The sequence below is a fragment of the Mytilus californianus genome, unplaced genomic scaffold (genome assembly GCF_021869535.1).
Source record: "Mytilus californianus isolate M0D057914Y unplaced genomic scaffold, xbMytCali1.0.p SCAF_1, whole genome shotgun sequence".
In the NCBI taxonomy this organism is placed as follows: Eukaryota; Metazoa; Mollusca; class Bivalvia; order Mytilida; family Mytilidae; genus Mytilus; species Mytilus californianus.
The window spans coordinates 71,962,276-71,980,063 of record NW_026262581.1 but is presented as its reverse complement, the minus strand read 5'-3'; the positions used below and the strand labels follow the sequence as shown (position 1 = coordinate 71,980,063).

General features: G+C 32.5%; 1 protein-coding gene across 7 annotated transcripts in view; it reads left to right on the top strand.

Annotated features, from left to right (window-relative positions):
- The window catches only part of LOC127723589 (uncharacterized), a 48,560-nt gene extending 30,772 nt beyond the window's left edge, over positions 1 to 17,788 (top strand). For 4 of the 7 annotated variants that reach the window (XR_007992139.1, XR_007992138.1, XM_052230299.1 and 1 more), the window contains 3 exons: positions 7,769 to 7,986; positions 12,354 to 14,374; positions 17,594 to 17,788. Coding sequence is in view for 5 of the 7 variants with exons in the window: in XM_052230299.1 (XP_052086259.1) it covers positions 13,089 to 14,369 (1,281 nt within the window). In the remaining 2 variants the exon portion in view is untranslated. Of the gene's footprint in view, positions 1 to 3,905; positions 14,375 to 17,593 lie in introns of those variants that run through there. The other 3 variants (XM_052230308.1, XM_052230293.1, XM_052230286.1) reach the window with 3 other exon arrangements.

The following is a 17,788-nucleotide window of genomic DNA, read 5'->3' as shown; positions in this document are numbered from 1 at the left end:
AACAAGAAAGTACGATTTGAGAGTACTCGCAGTTACTGACAGCTAGTTAAAAGCCAAAAACAATTAATGATAAAAAAATCATGCATCAGAGACTAAAATCCAGGGGTTTAGTATTTTAACGTCATGGAGAGTCAAAGAAGACATGACTTGTGCAATGCCAAAAATAAATGTATCGACAGGCAGTAGAATAGTTAGGAGTTAACCTCTTTATAGATCAAAATGAACGTGGGTGTGTCTTTATACATCCCGTTTGAAAAGAATACAAATTTAGTTATGTTTTAATTTGCTGATGACAAAATCGATATTAGTGACAATTTAAACTATATTCAAAGGTCTTATTACAACATTGGAATGATAACCTTTACTAACGGATGTCAAGTTGGTTCAATATTCAACATTCAGCATTCAAGATTCAAATTTTTTTTTTTTTTTGTGGGGGGGGGGGGGGGGTTGTACCATTCATTTTCAACATTCAACATTTGTTTTCAACATTCAACATTTGTATGTTTTACATTGTGTATAATCATACACTGTATGTACTATATATATATATGTATTGCACGAAGTGAGACTAGTATGATAAAATATTAAATCTGAATCTGAATCTTCTTAATCATCTCTAAAATACTAGAATATATTTATTCATTTTTATCTCAGTAGCTTAATAAACATTATCATAATGGATAAATACCGTACATACTATCTCAGATAGTTATATAAACAAAACAACGGTATTCAATACAAATAAAACTAAAAGCAATTCATGTATACAAATAAAAATACATGAAACTCCGAGCAGCCAATTCTATGAACTACTTCGTGTTGTATTATATGTGCCATATCAAATGGTTCATTCCAAGCCTTGTTTCGGTAGGCGAGGAAAGAATTTTTAAACGTTATAATCCATATTCATTTTATCTTTTTCTTAATCATGTTAATTATTATTTTGTTGACCACTCATTTCACAAAATGTAAGAGAAATGTTTGAAATATGAATTTCAAAAAACAGAAAAACAGAAAAACGGCGAAAGGAATTCTAAAATTAATTTCTATTGTCTACACGTGAACCTGAATCAATCATTATTTATTTTTCTATGATGAAATACACATTGTAATTAGCATATATGAAAATCTATCAAAATTTGTTGATTGATTAATTGTGGTTTGCTCAACGTTCAGTGGCAGGTATTTCATGCAATATTAAAGACGACTGAGATCTAATAAATAATCAATCTGTTGTTCAGTAGGTCATACGAGTTAAAAGATCTGAGATGAATGGCTGAAAATTGAAGTTGCTACTGGGAAAGGATGATATGTTGGATAAGAAGAGAATTCATTGGGTCATCTACCAATTTAACTTCCCATTTCGAATGAAAATGAATACTTTTAGATTATTAATGCTTTCATGATGAAATATGTATTGACATATCATACCTTAGTACAAGTATAACGAGTAACTTTTGTGTACCTTTACAAAAAATATTTAAGAACAATGCTGTTATTTGGTATATCGAGAAAAATGATCGTGAAAGAATACCTAACGGTGGCCAAGCATTGTGATCGGATCGTGAATGTAATTAATTGTAATTCTGTTTCACAATCTGGGCAATTCTGCTGTATTTTCAAAACGCGGAAAAATCCGAATAATAAATTATGTCTGTCAAAATGATTCAACTTTCTCCATAATACTGTGCAATAAGATTTAGAAAGGATGCAGTAGAAAACACAAAAGGCGCAATACAAGTGTATGGCATTCAATAAAAAATAAACACGTTTTGTACTTATAATGGTCACATTCAAATATATAATGATATATTTGAAACTGAATCTTTGGTGTGTTATATAGTTCAGTAAAAAACAAGTTGTTTTCCTTTGAAACCGTTCATTTTGATACACCTGAACAAAACTGACAAGACATTTGTGCTGTTTACCTTAAATAGTTGTATACCTGTAATCTTAAGAATATTTACCAAAATCATTGTAAGATGTTCACATTATTTTTAAAAGTTCTTCCGAAAAAACCACAAAATCAGGAAAAAATTATTCGGGTAAACCAGAAATATTATAAGAAATACAGTATATGTTTCTGAGGAAAACGATAGAGAAAATGAAACTTTTGTGGATGGAAAATTTTTAATTTTGACCGAAATTATTCAATTAGCTTTCTTATCAGTGGGTTAAAATTGGAAACTATAATCCTCTTGTGGTTATTCTGTTGAACGAATAGTCCAAGGAACTGTACCATTATAGTTTATCTAAGATAGTTTCAATTTGTGAAGACCGAAATTTCTTTTTTAAACCACCTGCTGTACCTGTTGACTTTTAGAAATAGTCGTGGTTGTTATAAGGAACTTGCTCTACTCTATACTATTGGAGTGTTATTGATGGGGAAATGTTGATGATTTTAGCTGTATATAAATGTATTTTTCTTTTATATTAAATGATTTTTTATATGTTATGTTGATAAAGCGCAAATGCCCTTTTTTAAGCGCAAATGTCTAAAATTTTAAGTGCACTTAACCACTAAAAAAGTGCAAATCAAAAAGCGTAAATGTCCCAAGACGGACCAAACTTTATAGTCAGAAAACAATATTTCTTTTACCAATTGATATACTTGCAACTAGTTGAAGTATGTAATCAGTTTAATACGAACGGACATTAATGCTTTCATTTTTCCCCCCAAATTTATTAAAATAACTAAAAACGTGTCTAAATAATAAGATTTCCAAGATAAAACGACCTTCAGGAGCGTAACTTTTCGAAAGTAAAAATATATATGTATATGTAATGCTTAATGCATCCGCCTTGGATACATATGCATGTGTACGCATTTTTTTTTTAACTTAGAGTAAGAAACCTGTAATGCAGTGGTTGTCGTGAGTTGCTGTGTTACATATTTGTTTTTCGTTCATCATTTTCTACATAAATTTATAGGCTGTTAGTTTTCTCGTTTGAATTGTTTTACATTTGTCATTTCGGGGTCTTTTATAGCTGACTATGCGGTATGGACTTTCCTCATTGTTGAAGGCCGTACCGTGACGTATAGTTGTTAATTTCAGTGTCGTTTGGTCACTTGTGAAGGATTGCCTCAATTACAATCATAATTTTTTTTTTTTTATAATTAAAGGGTTGCTACCTTCAGTTTAAAGCAGCGTCGTTCGTGTGTACATCGTATGACAATGTTGGACTAATTCGTAACTGCGCTGACGTATACTAAAAATGTACCAAGATGACGTTATTCTTACTCGATTGTTCGATAACTTCAGTCTGTTAAAACTTAGCTATTATATCTCATTGTACCAACTTAAATGGGGAAATTACCAATCCAAAACCGTACCTCGCGATCGAATGTGCATGATGTCCAGTTTGAACTGTAATTTAGCCGATTAGGTTCTATTCTCAATCTTAAATTTGTATAATAAATCAAAACGTACGAAGGACGGACAAATAGACTGATATTGCTATAAAGCAAATAGTCGGTGTGGTACTATAAGATAATCAGATCCAATGGATTAAATGAACGATTATAGCCCTATGCACCAAACAAAGAGAACCTGAATAGGTCATTAAACTAAGAATTTAAATTATCATATGATTAGATAATGAGTTAAACGTTTTCGTAGCATCAGATCTTTCACGATCCTTTTCACGATCTTTAAAAAGCGGTTCGCGATCTTTAACGATCTACAAAATAATGTTTATGTAAATATTTCATTTTTTGCAAAATCACTCAATATGCTTACATACCATAACTTTAAGAACCATTTAAATTAATAAGTTTAACATGGAATGACATTTTTCAAAGAAAAGTTGTTTAGTCATTCGAATTATGAAAAAAATCTTGTATGTTTACATATTTAATGTCATAGAAATATCGAGCAGCAATCTGCCTTTTGTAGTTTTGTAAAAACTGTTTAATTTTAAACCTTGATTTTTCTAAGATACTGATCATAATGTTAAACCATTTGGCAGACAGTTTTATTTTTGTTGTAAATTTTTCCGTATTGTTCATTAAATTATATTAGTAATTGACCTAGCAAATGTCTTCTCGATAAGATTTCCTTCACAATCCTATACCAGAGCTTTCACGATACTTGACCACCGTTAGTATATATAAAAAAGAAGATGTGGTATGACTGCCAATGAGACAACTCTCCACAAGAGACCAAATGACACAGAAATTAACAACTATAGGTCACGGTTCGGCCTTCAACAATGAGCAAAGCCCATACCGCATAGTCAGCTATAAAAGACCCCGAAATGACAAATGTAAAACAATTCAAACGAGAAAACTAACGGCCTAATTTATGTTCAAAAAAATTAACGAAAAACAAATATGTTTACATAAAAATTTGAAAAAAAGTTTGACAAAAAAAATATTTTGAATGTTGAATGTTGAAAACGAATGTTGAATGTTTTAAAAGAATGATGAATGTTGAAAACGAATGTTGAAAGTTGAAAATCGAATGTTGAAAACGAATGTTGAATGTTGAAAATCGAATGTTGGAAACGAATGTTGAATGTTGAAAACGAATGTTGAAAACGAATGTTGAAAACGAATGTTGAAAAGGAATGTTGAATGTTGAATGTTGAAAACGATTGTTGAATGTTGAAAACGAAAGTTGAATGTTGAAAACAAACGTTAAATGTTGAAAACGAGTGTTGAAGATTGAAAAATTTGAATGTTGAAAACGAATGTTGAATGTTGAATATTGAAAATGAATGTTGAATGTTGAAAACGAATGTTGAATGATAAAAAAGGAATGTTGAAGGTTAAAAATCGAATGTTGAAAACGAATGTTGAATGTTGGTGGAAAACGAATGTTGAAAACGAATGTTGAAAACGAATGTTGAATGTTGAAAATCGAATGTTGAAAACGAATGTTGAAAACGAATATTGAAAACGAATGTTGAATGTTGAAAACGAATGTTGAATGTTGAAAGTTGAAAATCGAATGTTGAAAACGAATGTTGAATGTCGAAAATGAATGTTGAATGTTGAAAATCGAATGTTGAAAACGAATGTTGAATGTTGAAAACGAATGTTGAATGTTGAAAGCGAATGTAAAATGTTGAAAACGAATTTTGAATGTTGAAAACGAATGTTAAATGTTGAAAATCAAATGTTGAAAGCGAATGTTGAATGTCGAAAACGAATGTTGAATGTCGAAAACGAATGTTGAAAGTTGAAAATCGAATGTTGAAAACGAATGTTGAATGTCGAAAATGAAAGTTGAATGTTGAATATCGAATGTTTAAAACGAATGTTGAATGTTGAAAACGAATGTTGAAAGTTTAAAATCGAATGTTGAAAACGAATGTTGAATGTTGAAAATCGAATGTTGAAAACGAATGTTGAATGTTGAAAGTTGAAAATCGAATGTTGAAAACGAATGTTGAATATCGAAAACGAATGTTGAAAGTTGAAAATCGAATGTTGAAAACGAATGTTGAATGTTGAAAATCGAATGTTGGAAACGAATGTTGAATGTTGAAAACGAATGTTGAAAACGAATATTGAAAAGGAATAATGAATGTTGAATGTTGAAAACGATTGTTGAATGTTGAAAACGAAAGTTGAATGTTGAAAACAAACGTTGAATGTTGAAAACGAGTGTTGAAGATTGAAAAATTTGAATGTTGAAAACGAATGTTGAATGTTGAATGTTGAATGTTGAAAACGAATGTTGAATGATAAAAAAGGAATGTTGAAGGTTGAAAATCGAATGTTGAAAACGAATGTTGAATGTTGATTGAAAACGAATGTTGAAAACGAATGTTGAAAACGAATGTTGAATGTTGAAAATCGAATGTTGAAAACGAATGTTGAAAACGAATGTTGAAAACGAATATTGAAAACGAATGTTGAATGTTGAAAACGAATGTTGAATGTTGAAAGTTGAAAATCGAATGTTGAAAACGAATGTTGAATGTCGAAAATGAATGTTGAATGTTGAAAATCGAATGTTGAAAACGAATGTTGAATGTTGAAAAGGAATGTTGAAAGTTGAAAATCGAATGTTGAAAACGAATGTTGAATGTTGAAAACGAATTTTGAATGTTGAAAGCGAATGTAAAATGTTGAAAACGAATTTTGAATGTTGAAAACGAATGTTGAATGTTGAAAATCAAATGTTGAAAGCGAATGTTGAATGTCGAAAACGAATGTTGAAAGTTGAAAATCGAATGTTGAAAACGAATGTTGAATGTCGAAAATGAAAGTTGAATGTTGAATATCGAATGTTTAAAACGAATGTTGAATGTTGAAAACGAATGTTGAAAGTTTAAAATCTAATGTTGAAAACGAATGTTGAATGTTGAAAATCGAATGTTGAAAACGAATGTTGAATGTTGAAAGTTGAAAATCGAATGTTGAAAACGAATGTTGAATATCGAAAATGAATGTTGAATGTTGAAAATCGAATGTTGAAAACGAATGTTGAATGTTGAAAACGAATGTTGAATGCTGTAAAAGAATGATGAATGTTGAAAACGAATGTTGAAAGTTGAAAATCGAATGTTGAAAACGAATGTTGAATGTTGAAAATTGAATGTTGAAAACGAATGTTGAATGTTGAAAACGAATGTTGAATGTTGAAAACGAAAGTTGAATGTTGAAAACAAATGTTGAATGTTGAAAACGAGTGTTGAAGATTGAAAAAATCGAATGTTGAAAACAAATGTTGAATGTTGAAAACGAGTGTTGAAGATTGAAAAAATCGAATGTTAAAAACGTATGTTGAATGTTGAAAACAAATGTTGAATGTTGAAAATGAATGTTGAATGTTGAAAACGAATGTTGAATGATGAAAATGAATGTTGAAGGTTGAAAATCGAATGTTGAAAACGAATGTTGAATGTTGAAAACGAATGTTGAATGTTGAATGTTGAAAACGAATGTTGAAAACGAATGTTGAAAACGAATGTTGAAAACGAATGTTGAAAACGAATGTTGAATGTTGAAAATCGAATGTTGAAAACGAATATTGAAAACGAATGTTGAATGTTGAAAACGAATGTTGAATGTTGAAAACGAATGTTGAATGTTGAAAGTTGAAAATCGAATGTTAAAAACGAATGTTGAATTTCGAAAATGAATGTTGAATGTTGAAAATCGAATGTTGAAAACGAATGTTGAATGTTGAAAACGAATGTTGAATGTTGAAAACGAATGTTGAATGTTGAAAACGAATGTTCAAAACGAATGTTCAAAACGAATGTTCAAAACGAATGTTGAATGTTGAAAATCGAATGTTGAAAACGAATATTGAAAACGAATGTTGAATGTTGAAAACGAATGTTGAATGTTGAAAGTTGAAAATCGAATGTTGAAAACGAATGTTGAATGTCGAAAATGAATGTTGAATGTTGAAAGTCGAATGTTGAAAACGAATGTTGAATGTTGAAAACGAATGTTGAATGTTGAAAACGAATGTTGAAAGTTGAAAATCGAATGTTGAAAACGAATGTAAAATGTTGAAAACGAATTTTGAATGTTGAAAACGAATGTTGAATGTTGAAAACGAATGTTGAAAGTTGAAAATCGAATTTTGAAAACGAATGTTGAATGTCGAAAATGAATGTTGAATGTTGAAAATCGAATGTTGAAAACGAATGTTGAATGTTGTAAAAAAAAAAAAAAAAATGAAAAAAAAGTTAAACAACAAAAAAATTTTAGAAAATAAAAATATCAATAACATTAATTCCAAAGCTATTAAATTCTATCATTCTTGTCATTCTTGGTCTATTAATATATATTTATCTTTAGTCGGAGTTGTTACCAGCTTATCCGGATGCTGCCTCTTTCACCCTGAGAGTATCATTCTTCATAACAGATTGGGGAGTTTCAGGAGTCGAACCTCTAATAACCAGTAAATACATAAGAAGATCAAAGCCCCTTTTCAATCGATTTAAAAATATATATTTGCCTAACAGAACTGCTACCATGGATACACATGTAGTGTGGCCGATGAAAGGATATCGAAGGTATTTATCATTTACTTAAACACTGAAAGTAAATTGTGTGCATATAAAACTTAAACTCATTGTTGAAGGCCGTCCTTGTTTTGTTGGTCGTTGATAGATAATTGTGTCCATAGCAATTATATCACAAGATTTTTGTGATGATGAGGGTATTACCAACCCAGAAGTCAGCACTTTTGTATTGACATTGCATTTCATTGGTATTTTCATTTTCTGTTGCTCAATTACATCATGGAATGAGAGGTGAATTTGTGAATTCCTCGTGTTTCACACCTTTCCGTTTCCATTAAAAATCGTATCATCGACTTAAATATCCACGAATATTTCGAATGTTTTCTTCAAATTTCCCGCACCGGAATCCGCCATTTTTTATTTGACTGCCACAAGAAAGATAACTCTGCCGATTTAAAACACAAAAACACTTTTGCCCTATCCCGGAATAAATCTGAAACTCATTTTAAAGGTCACTACTCTTGAGCGGTCATTTTTATACTTCCCAAGAGTGATTGCTCAATACAGGTTTGCAATAGCTGTATTTGGCTGTTTTCAGAATTTTAGATTAAATTTTCCTTTAATTTCGTATTTGATTTGGCCTTACAACTGATTAGATTCAATCGGCATTGATGAGTCTTATATAGTTAAGTGTTTCTGTTGTTCCATTGTTTTCCTCTTATAGTTGATGTGTTTCCCCCGGTTTTAGTTTGTTACCCAGATTAATCGAATTATGACTAATTGAACAGCGGCATACTTCTGTTGACTTTATTTATTTAGATAAACACGCATATGGTGTTTTTAATTAAAACTCTGGTATATTTGATAAAATTGTATCCGTAAATGCAAAAAGGTTAAATTGGATTTGCAATTCATTGAGTTTGATTGGTTATAGGTGGTAAGCGCAATGTTTGATATTTAATTATTTTTAAATTCTATATTATTTTTTTTAACTAGTAATAATGAATGGGATTTGGTTTAAAAAAGTGATAGAATATGTATGAGTTACGTGAATATGAATTAAATGTTAACTTTCTCAGCTTCGTTGTAATATGTTATTACATCTAATAGATAGCCCTTTGTTTTTTCTCTGAAATCTTTATTTTCTTATGAAAGTCAATTTAAATACTAAGATTAATACCAAGATCTTCCTTTTATATGGGACGTTAAGATCTTGCAAAAGTGTTTTATTGAAACTCATACTCGATACAATGGTTATTTATAAGTGCAGTGAATGGGGGAAAAGTAGAGATGTTGTATAAGAAATTAATCCACTAAAGACAAAGTACCAAGTATGTACACAACAAGTCAACGTAAGGCATTCAACATGCACAACTCCAAAACTAATAGTATACTATAAAACCCCTCGCATTAACAAAATGTGAATTAATATAGAAACAAATTAACTAACAGTCTAACTAAGACTAATGCCATTAATCAACAAAATAAATAATGGCAGGCCGCATCCAACGATAACTACTAAATTAGTGGCTCCTTGTGTTGCCTATTCAGGCATTTGATGAAAATGATTAAGTTAAACATGTTTTTAAGCATTCAAGTCTATCATTTAAAGCCGGTAGTTGTGGTACCTTGCAAAATAAAATCAAACTGTAAAATTTAGCTGCAAAATGCTTCTAATATTAGATCGATACTAAGCACAAAAATACCTATACAAAATGCACAATGTACCTATATATATTAAAAATCTATGTGATATATACTATTTTTTCTAAATTTCAAAATATCAACTTATTATTAGTTTTGTGGATTTCTTCGGTAAAGGTGGACCATGAATTTAAATGATCAAAGAAGTACACATTTTCTATATGCGTGTATGCATACAAAGGCGATACCACGAAATCAAATATCAACGAAAATACAGTTTTTATTTATAATTTCCTATACAATTGGGTTCCACGAAAATAAGTGAATTCACAGTAGTTCATAAACACATGAAACGTATCTACACTACTATTCCAACTTTTCCCTACTGAAATAAGAATCGTGCATACAAATTCCTTGTATATGGTCATCTTAATTTGTGACAAACCACACTTATTCCAACACCAAAACCATCGATGATGATATTATGAAAATGCTGGACTTTTTAATCGACAACATATTTGTTGAGTTTGGTGGATTGAATGTTTAACATACTGTCAGTATTCAAATGGTTGCTAATTGTAAATTCCTACTGACCAACTCGTTGTTGAACTTATATGAAGCAGAACTCATACTGAACCATCTCAAACGAAAAACAAAAAAATCTCATAAAGTTGATTTCTCTTTCAGCTAAAGTGATGCTGTCCTTTCACAATAACCAACATTTTCGAGAATTATAAATATCTCCCATTGATTTGTAATGAAGAATATTACCGAAACTAGAATGTCTGATTCATGTCCCCAACGTTGTTAAACCAAGTACTTTTTTTCTTTTTTTTTCTTTTAATTTTTCGAGTTTCACTGATGAGTCTTTAGTGGACGAAACGCGTGTCTGGCGTTCACAACTTTAATCCTGGTATCCTGGTATCAATGATGACTTCAGATTAATCTCTTCCTCGATAAATACACTCATGAAAGACTTCAAACGAAAATCTATTACAAAATTGACGTTTTTAACTTTCCAACTGTCAACTTCTCATTTCTCAGCAATAGCATACGCTCTCCCAATCTTATGTCATAAACATATCTTAATTAATACACTACGCTCGTGCTTTCACACTTTATGGAATTCTTTGACAGCCTCACAGGGATGTTCTTTTTACACTAAAGCTGCTCTAACAGAGTTATGAGGAAACACGACTAAAATTTACTTTAACGGTTACCATCACAAATATGTCTGTGTCTCAACTCACTAGCGACACGTGTTGCCTGGCTTATATCTTTCGATACCAGAATAGTCGTCTTATCGGTAAATCTACCCATTGTGTCTTAACCCCAATTACGGAATTTTCACTTAGTAAGAATTCGGAGGAAGAATTTTTAGCAGGAAGCGCTAACGCACAAGGTCTCGCACCTTAACAAATTAAGGCAATCCCTCAGGCTTTTTTATGCTAACTTTGATTTGTATCCTCGTAACAGATTAATGATATTTGAACATCGTATACTACTGTTGGCTCTTTCAAGTATAGTGGGAAGACGTAAAAGAGAGGCAAAATATACCAAAGGGACATTCAAACTCTTAAGTCGAAGTAAACTAGTAATCCAATGGCAAAACAAAAACCAAAAGACATGAGCTCATGTGCTCCGGGAGGGTAAGCAGATCCTGCTCCACATGTGGCACACGTTGAGATAAGTCTAATTTGGTAGGTCACATTTGGGGAAAAGGAGGGCGCAAACATAGCCGTCATCATCTATGAAACATATATTCCGTAAGTCGTGATGGCGTCCGAAAAATATCCAAAGGAATCATTTCAGGTAGTCTGAGAAAAGCATGGTCATCCTCAAAACAAAATCACACACAGTTTAGAGCTATTTAATATTTTCAATTAACGAAATTATGTTCATTAGTAAAATACAAAGTGAAATGACGTGTTAATTATAACTATAATCAAACTAAAACAGTCTATAAATTTCATAGAAAAATATCAGAAAAATATCCTAGAATAGTTAGTTTTATGAATAATACTGTTGTTAAAAGCTTGGTGTGCATTTTTGTATGTATTTCCTATAGATGGAATCTTATGCACTTTTCATTGTTTTACTGATTACCACTGTCCCAGGTTAGGTGGAGGGTAAGGCGCTAGCAAACATGTTTAAACCGCTACATTATTTATGTGCCAGTCCCAAGCCAGTGGCCTGAAGTTAAGTGGTTGTCGTTGATTCTTCTCTGTCATATCTTTTTGTAAATTGTTTTGTTATAAATTTGGCTGTTAGATTTTCCAATTGAATTGTTTTATATGTTTCATATCGGGACCATTTATAGCCGACTTCCTGGTATGGTTTTTTTTCATTGTTGAATGCCGTACGGTTGCATATAATTGCTTTCGTCAACTTCATTTGAACTTTAATGGGTAGTTGTCTCATTGGCACTTCTCCTTTTTTATATTCTAGAATAGATATTTGATATAATTGAAATTAGAAGAAGTGTTGACAAATTAATGACATCAATCACCCTGCTGAACAATTGCATTGATACAAGTGACGTTTATTACAGTATAGAATGTACCTACAGCATACAAATTTGTCTCTGGTCGTGTATTAACCTCTAGTTTTTCTTTGTTTTTATGTCATTTTGTTACTGCCTATTGGTCTTTTTGCCGCACAACCAATGTAATTCAAACTTTTTATTCATAAATTAAATAAATTTATTCAATTTCCATTATAATTATTCATTTACATTACTTTTGTATTACAGAACAATTTTTTTTCTGTTACAGGATTAGGCTACGATCACACAATGTAATATTATATCACTACAGAAAATGTAAGAACTCAGACAATACTACAGATGTTTGTATGACATTTTCCAAACATAATGATACTAAGATGATAAAAGTAATGTTTGAATTATATGATAAAGTAGTCGCCGTTCAAAGAAGATGTGGTATATCTGCTTGATAAATAACATATTTATGAATTGAACTGATATACAATTATTTGATATCAATCACCAATAAGATTGTTATGAACATACTGATATTGTAAACACGTTTTGATTTGTATTTGCAGTGTATGTTTTTCGTCGGTATATTGGTATTCAACGATTTTCATTTGCTTCAAGTGTGGAAAACAATACATGTTGCTATGGTTTTATGTTTTCCCTTACGTTTATTTCAATAGTAAGTTTTCATCTTAATGAAGAACATTTTGAGAGTTATCTTTATATTTCGGCTGGTTTACTGATAAATTATTTGTTTTGTTTGATTATATTTCTAAGATTTTCGTGAGATATAATAATGCATTGACCTTCAATTCTAATCAAATAACAGCTCTTTAAAGTACACCCCTGAATAAAAAATGTTACAATCCAGGTAATACCTTACTGCGCATGCCCATAGGTAACATCGTATACCTCGGGCTACAATAGATTGACTTTCAATTTAGCTCTCTATGAGTTAAGACGTTTTTTTCCAAATTATTTAAAGGTTAGTGGGTTTATTATTTTAGTTAGCATGGCTAACGCCCAACTCAATGACATTCCGTTAGGGATGACTACACCGTCTCGAGAGAGCGGTGCACTTGATTCTGAAGACCATAGGGTCATTGAAGAAAATGAAAGTTTTACCGCAGTGACGGTAGAAACTGATAAGGTAGTCGAGTCTTTGGGCTCTTCTCACAAGGCGAGGAGAAATATCTCTTCTCGTCAAGATGATGAAATGTCGTTGGTCGACGGGACAGAAGAAGATGTCAGACAGAGCTGGTCTGACCTAGATACCAAAAACCTTAAACGGAAACGGGACGATTCCGTACCTAACAGAAAAGGTAAGGTTAAACACAGGAAAGTTGTTAATCATTCTAGCAGTTCCTCTGAAAATACTAGTAGCAGTGAATTATCTTCTAGTAACTCTGAATCAGAGAGTTCAGAAGACAATGAAGCGTTTGACCCAGAACCTTCTTTGTCTAAAGATAAAAAAGAAAAAGTACCATCTCATATTACCAAATATATAGAGAAGTATGCTCTAAAGGGTATAAGTAAAAAGACGAGACAAGATATGTCTTTGAATTGGCCTATTACTTCTTCTAAAGGATTAAAGGCTCTTGAAACAGATAGATTTTTTAAGAAAAATTATTTTCAAGGTAGAAAGTGGAATGCTAGACTAGAGAGAAGTAAAATTAACACACAGCTACGCATTCTAGATGTTATGGGTCCTCTGTCCCGTTTATGGTCTGAAGCACATAGGATTAAGAAAGATAATCAAGGTATGGACCCTGCTGATGTAATTCAATTAACACAGAGGGCTATTGTGCTAGCAGGTAATGATCACTATGTTTATAACACTGACAGGAGAAAAGCAATGTTAGTTAAAACAATGCCAGATAGTCTAGATTTTTTTAATGAGAAGAAAGGCAAGAAAGCTTTGGCAAAATCTAAGGGTCAACTTTTTGGTAATAAATTTCTAAAATCTTTGGCTAAAGAAAACAAGGATAACAAAGAACTTAGAGAAATGTTGTTGTTTTCTAACAAGAAAAGACATGCTGGTAAACCTCATTTTAATAGGAAAAATGATCAGTTTTTTCAGCAGGGGTCCACAAACAACCTGCAGTCTGTGGGCGGCAGACAAGCTCTCCATCCACAAGTTTCAGGGAAGAGACCTTGGCAGGGAAACCAGTCACAGAACAGACAGGGGAACACTTATGGTCAGCGCCAGAATCAGCGCCAGAACCAGACCCAGAACCAAATCCAGACCCAACCTCAGAACAACCAAGTGTTCAAGAAACCTGCAAACCGATAGAACGGGTAGGTCGAGAGAAAACTTTAAGTCATATACAAAACTATTTCCAATTACCAATGAATTGCATTATCAATCAAAATTCTATTCCTGTAGGGGGAAGGGTAAGTCTTTTCCTACAGAATTGGATTTCAATAACAAAAGATCCTTGGGTTCTCCAGTGTGTAAAAGGAATAAAATTCGATTTTTTAGCAACACCTTACCAAAATCAAATACCAAATCAAGCCTTTTTCAATCAAGAGAATCAGGAATTGATAAACAAAGAAATAACAGGACTTTTGAACAAGAAGGCCATAACACAGTCTTTCCTGACAAAGGATTCGTTCATAAGCAACATTTTTCTGGTACCAAAGAAGGGAGGGGGTCAAAGACCTGTTATAAATCTAAAAGGCCTAAATGTTTTTTTACGTTACGAACATTTCAAAATGGAGGAAATTCATTTGTTGAAAGATCTTCTTTTGAAGAACGATTGGATGGTAAAAATAGATCTAACGGATGCATATTTGACATTGCAAATAGCAAAAGAACACAGAAAATACTTCAGATTTTTTTGGCAGGGAAAAATAATGGAATTCAGGTCCCTCCCGTTTGGGATTGCAGTAGCCCCAAGAATATTCACAAAACTGATGAAGGTTCCCATGACTTTATTGAGACGTTTGGGTGTACGTCTGATAGTTTACCTAGACGATATTCTAATAATGAATCAGTCAAATCAGAAAATTTTGTCAGATCTCTCAACAGTTTTGTCAATATTAAGGGGCTTAGGTTTTCTGATCAATACAAACAAGTCCGTAATGGAACCTTCACAAACAATGGAGTTTCTGGGTTATACAGTAAACTCAAAGTTGTTGACTTTGTCTCTCCCGAAGGAGAAGGTAGAGAAAATAAAGAAGAGTTCAAAATTAATGCTAGAACACAAGAAAGTGTCAGCAAGAGATTTAGCTCAGTTGATTGGTCAGTTAACAGCAACCAATCAAGCTGTCCTTCCAGGTCCTCTGCATTATCGCAGTTTACAAATATTGAAAACAAAAGCCCTGCATTTGGGGGGCCATTACGATCACCAAATCCAGTTAAACGAGGAAATTCAGAACGAGTTGAATTGGTGGGTAACCAAACTGAGGTCTTGGAACGGGAAAGCGTTACTAAGACCAGAACCCCATTTAACCATTCAGTCGGATGCAAGTATGTCGGGATGGGGAGCAACATGTAAACAGATAAGTATAGGTGGGCTTTGTTTAGACGAGGAAAAATCCCTCCATATAAATCAGCTCGAGCTAAAAGCAGCTATGTTCGCAGTACAATCTTATGCCAAAAATCTACAAAACAAGCATATTCTTATACAAATGGACAACACGACAGCAATTGTATATGTAAACAAAATGGGGGGAACGGTGTCAAAAAAACTAAATTCCCTTGCAAATCAGTTTTGGGATTGGTGTCTTCAAAGGCAATTAACAACACTGCGGACTATATCCCAGGAAAAAGCAATGTTATAGCAGACTGGGAAAGCAGGCATTATGCGGATTTCAGCAATTGGCGGTTAAGTCCGATACTTTTCAAAAGTCTCATGAAACGCATAGGCCCATGCAATGTAGATCTGTTTGCAGACAGGTCAAATACTCATCTGAATCAATTTTTCAGCTGGAAGCCAGATCCCCAAGCGAAAGCGGTAGATGCCCTTCTCCAATCCTGGAGAGAGATAAAGGGTTATGCTTTTCCCCCGTTCTGTCTAATAAGTACGTGTCTGGCGAAAGTTCGGGAGGAGAACAGTCAGATAATTCTGATAACTCCAGTTTGGCAATCCCAGGCTTGGTACCCTCTGTTACTTCAAATGTCAGTAGATTACCCAGTGTTACTTCCCATGAGTCACAACACTTTATTGTCTCCCATGAAAGAGCCACACCCACTGATTCTGAACAAAACATTAAAATTAGCAGGGTGGATGGTCTCCGGAGATCATTTAACTCAATTGGAATTTCAGAGGAAATTAAGAATTACTCCTTGGGTCTTGGAAATCAGGAACAAGATCTTCTTACGACAGTGCCTGGAATAAGTGGTCTAGCTGGTGTAACTCACGGGAAATTGATCCCTTTTCAGCACCTTTGGCCGCTATCTTAGATTTTTTGACTTGGATGTATAAAGAGGGGTATCAATACAGAACTTTAAAAGTTCACCGTTCGGCCATATCTTCAGTCTTGCCATATATCGATGGCGTCCCAATTGGTCAATTACCTATAGTAAAACAATTAATGAAAGGTGTTCTACAAAATAACCCACCTTTACCAAAATACCAATTTTCATGGGATTTGGATATTGTTCTCAAATATTTATCCGCTTTACCAATAAACAAAAAACTTGATTTTTCAGTTTTAGGTAAAAAGTTATCAATTTTATTGGCTTTGGCAGCGCCTAAAAGGATATCTGAAATTGCAAGGTTAGACAGAAGATTCATGTCCAGAGACAAAAGTAGTATAATTTTTCACTTACCGGGTCTGTCTAAAACACAAAAAGATTGCAATAACAGATCAGTGAAATACTGCAAATTTTCAAAGAAAAAATTATGTGTTATTTCTTGTATACATGAATATGAATTGAGAACTGAACATTTAAGGCCTGTAAGTAAAAATGAACCTGATCCTTTATTAAGGTCAACTAAGAAACCTTTTAAAGGTCTATCTTCACAGACAGTTGGAAATTGGATTAAATGGGTTATGAAGGAGGCAGGAATCGACATCTCATTGTTTCAAGCACATTCTTGTCGCATGGTCTCAACTAGCAAGGCAGCTATGAGTGGCATCAGTATGGATGATATTTTGTCCATGGCAGATTGGTCCAACACTAGAACGTTTAATACATTTTTTTTAGGACTAATGAAAAAGCGGGTTTTGCAGATAAAGTTCTAGAAATGGTAAGCTTGCTTTAAACGTGCATTTATTATATCTCACGAAAATCTTAGAAATATAATTTCAGATTTTATGAGGGCGCAAAGCGCCCGAAATGAAATATTGATTATATGATAAGATTAGAGTGAGATATAATAATTCATATAAAAATGCATTATTATAGAGAAATTAAATACATTGCAAATAGATGTGGTATGATAACAATAAGACGACTCTTGATCTAAGTATTTCTAAACAGTATTTAATAAAATATGAAATATTACACAGAATGTTTATTCTCGAATGCAAACTTGAAATATACATCTATATCATTATATTTTTCAGAACGGATAGCGTTGGATGGACATGTATATGACTGGTATTCCAAACAATAATTGCAGTATTGTGGCAGTGTGGCGGAATATGATAAAGAACATTTATATGCAGTTTTTTCGTGGACTATAAAGAAATTACTGACTTTACCGTGTATACTCTGTGAAATATTTTGATGTACATTTGATAATACAAATGATTATTTTC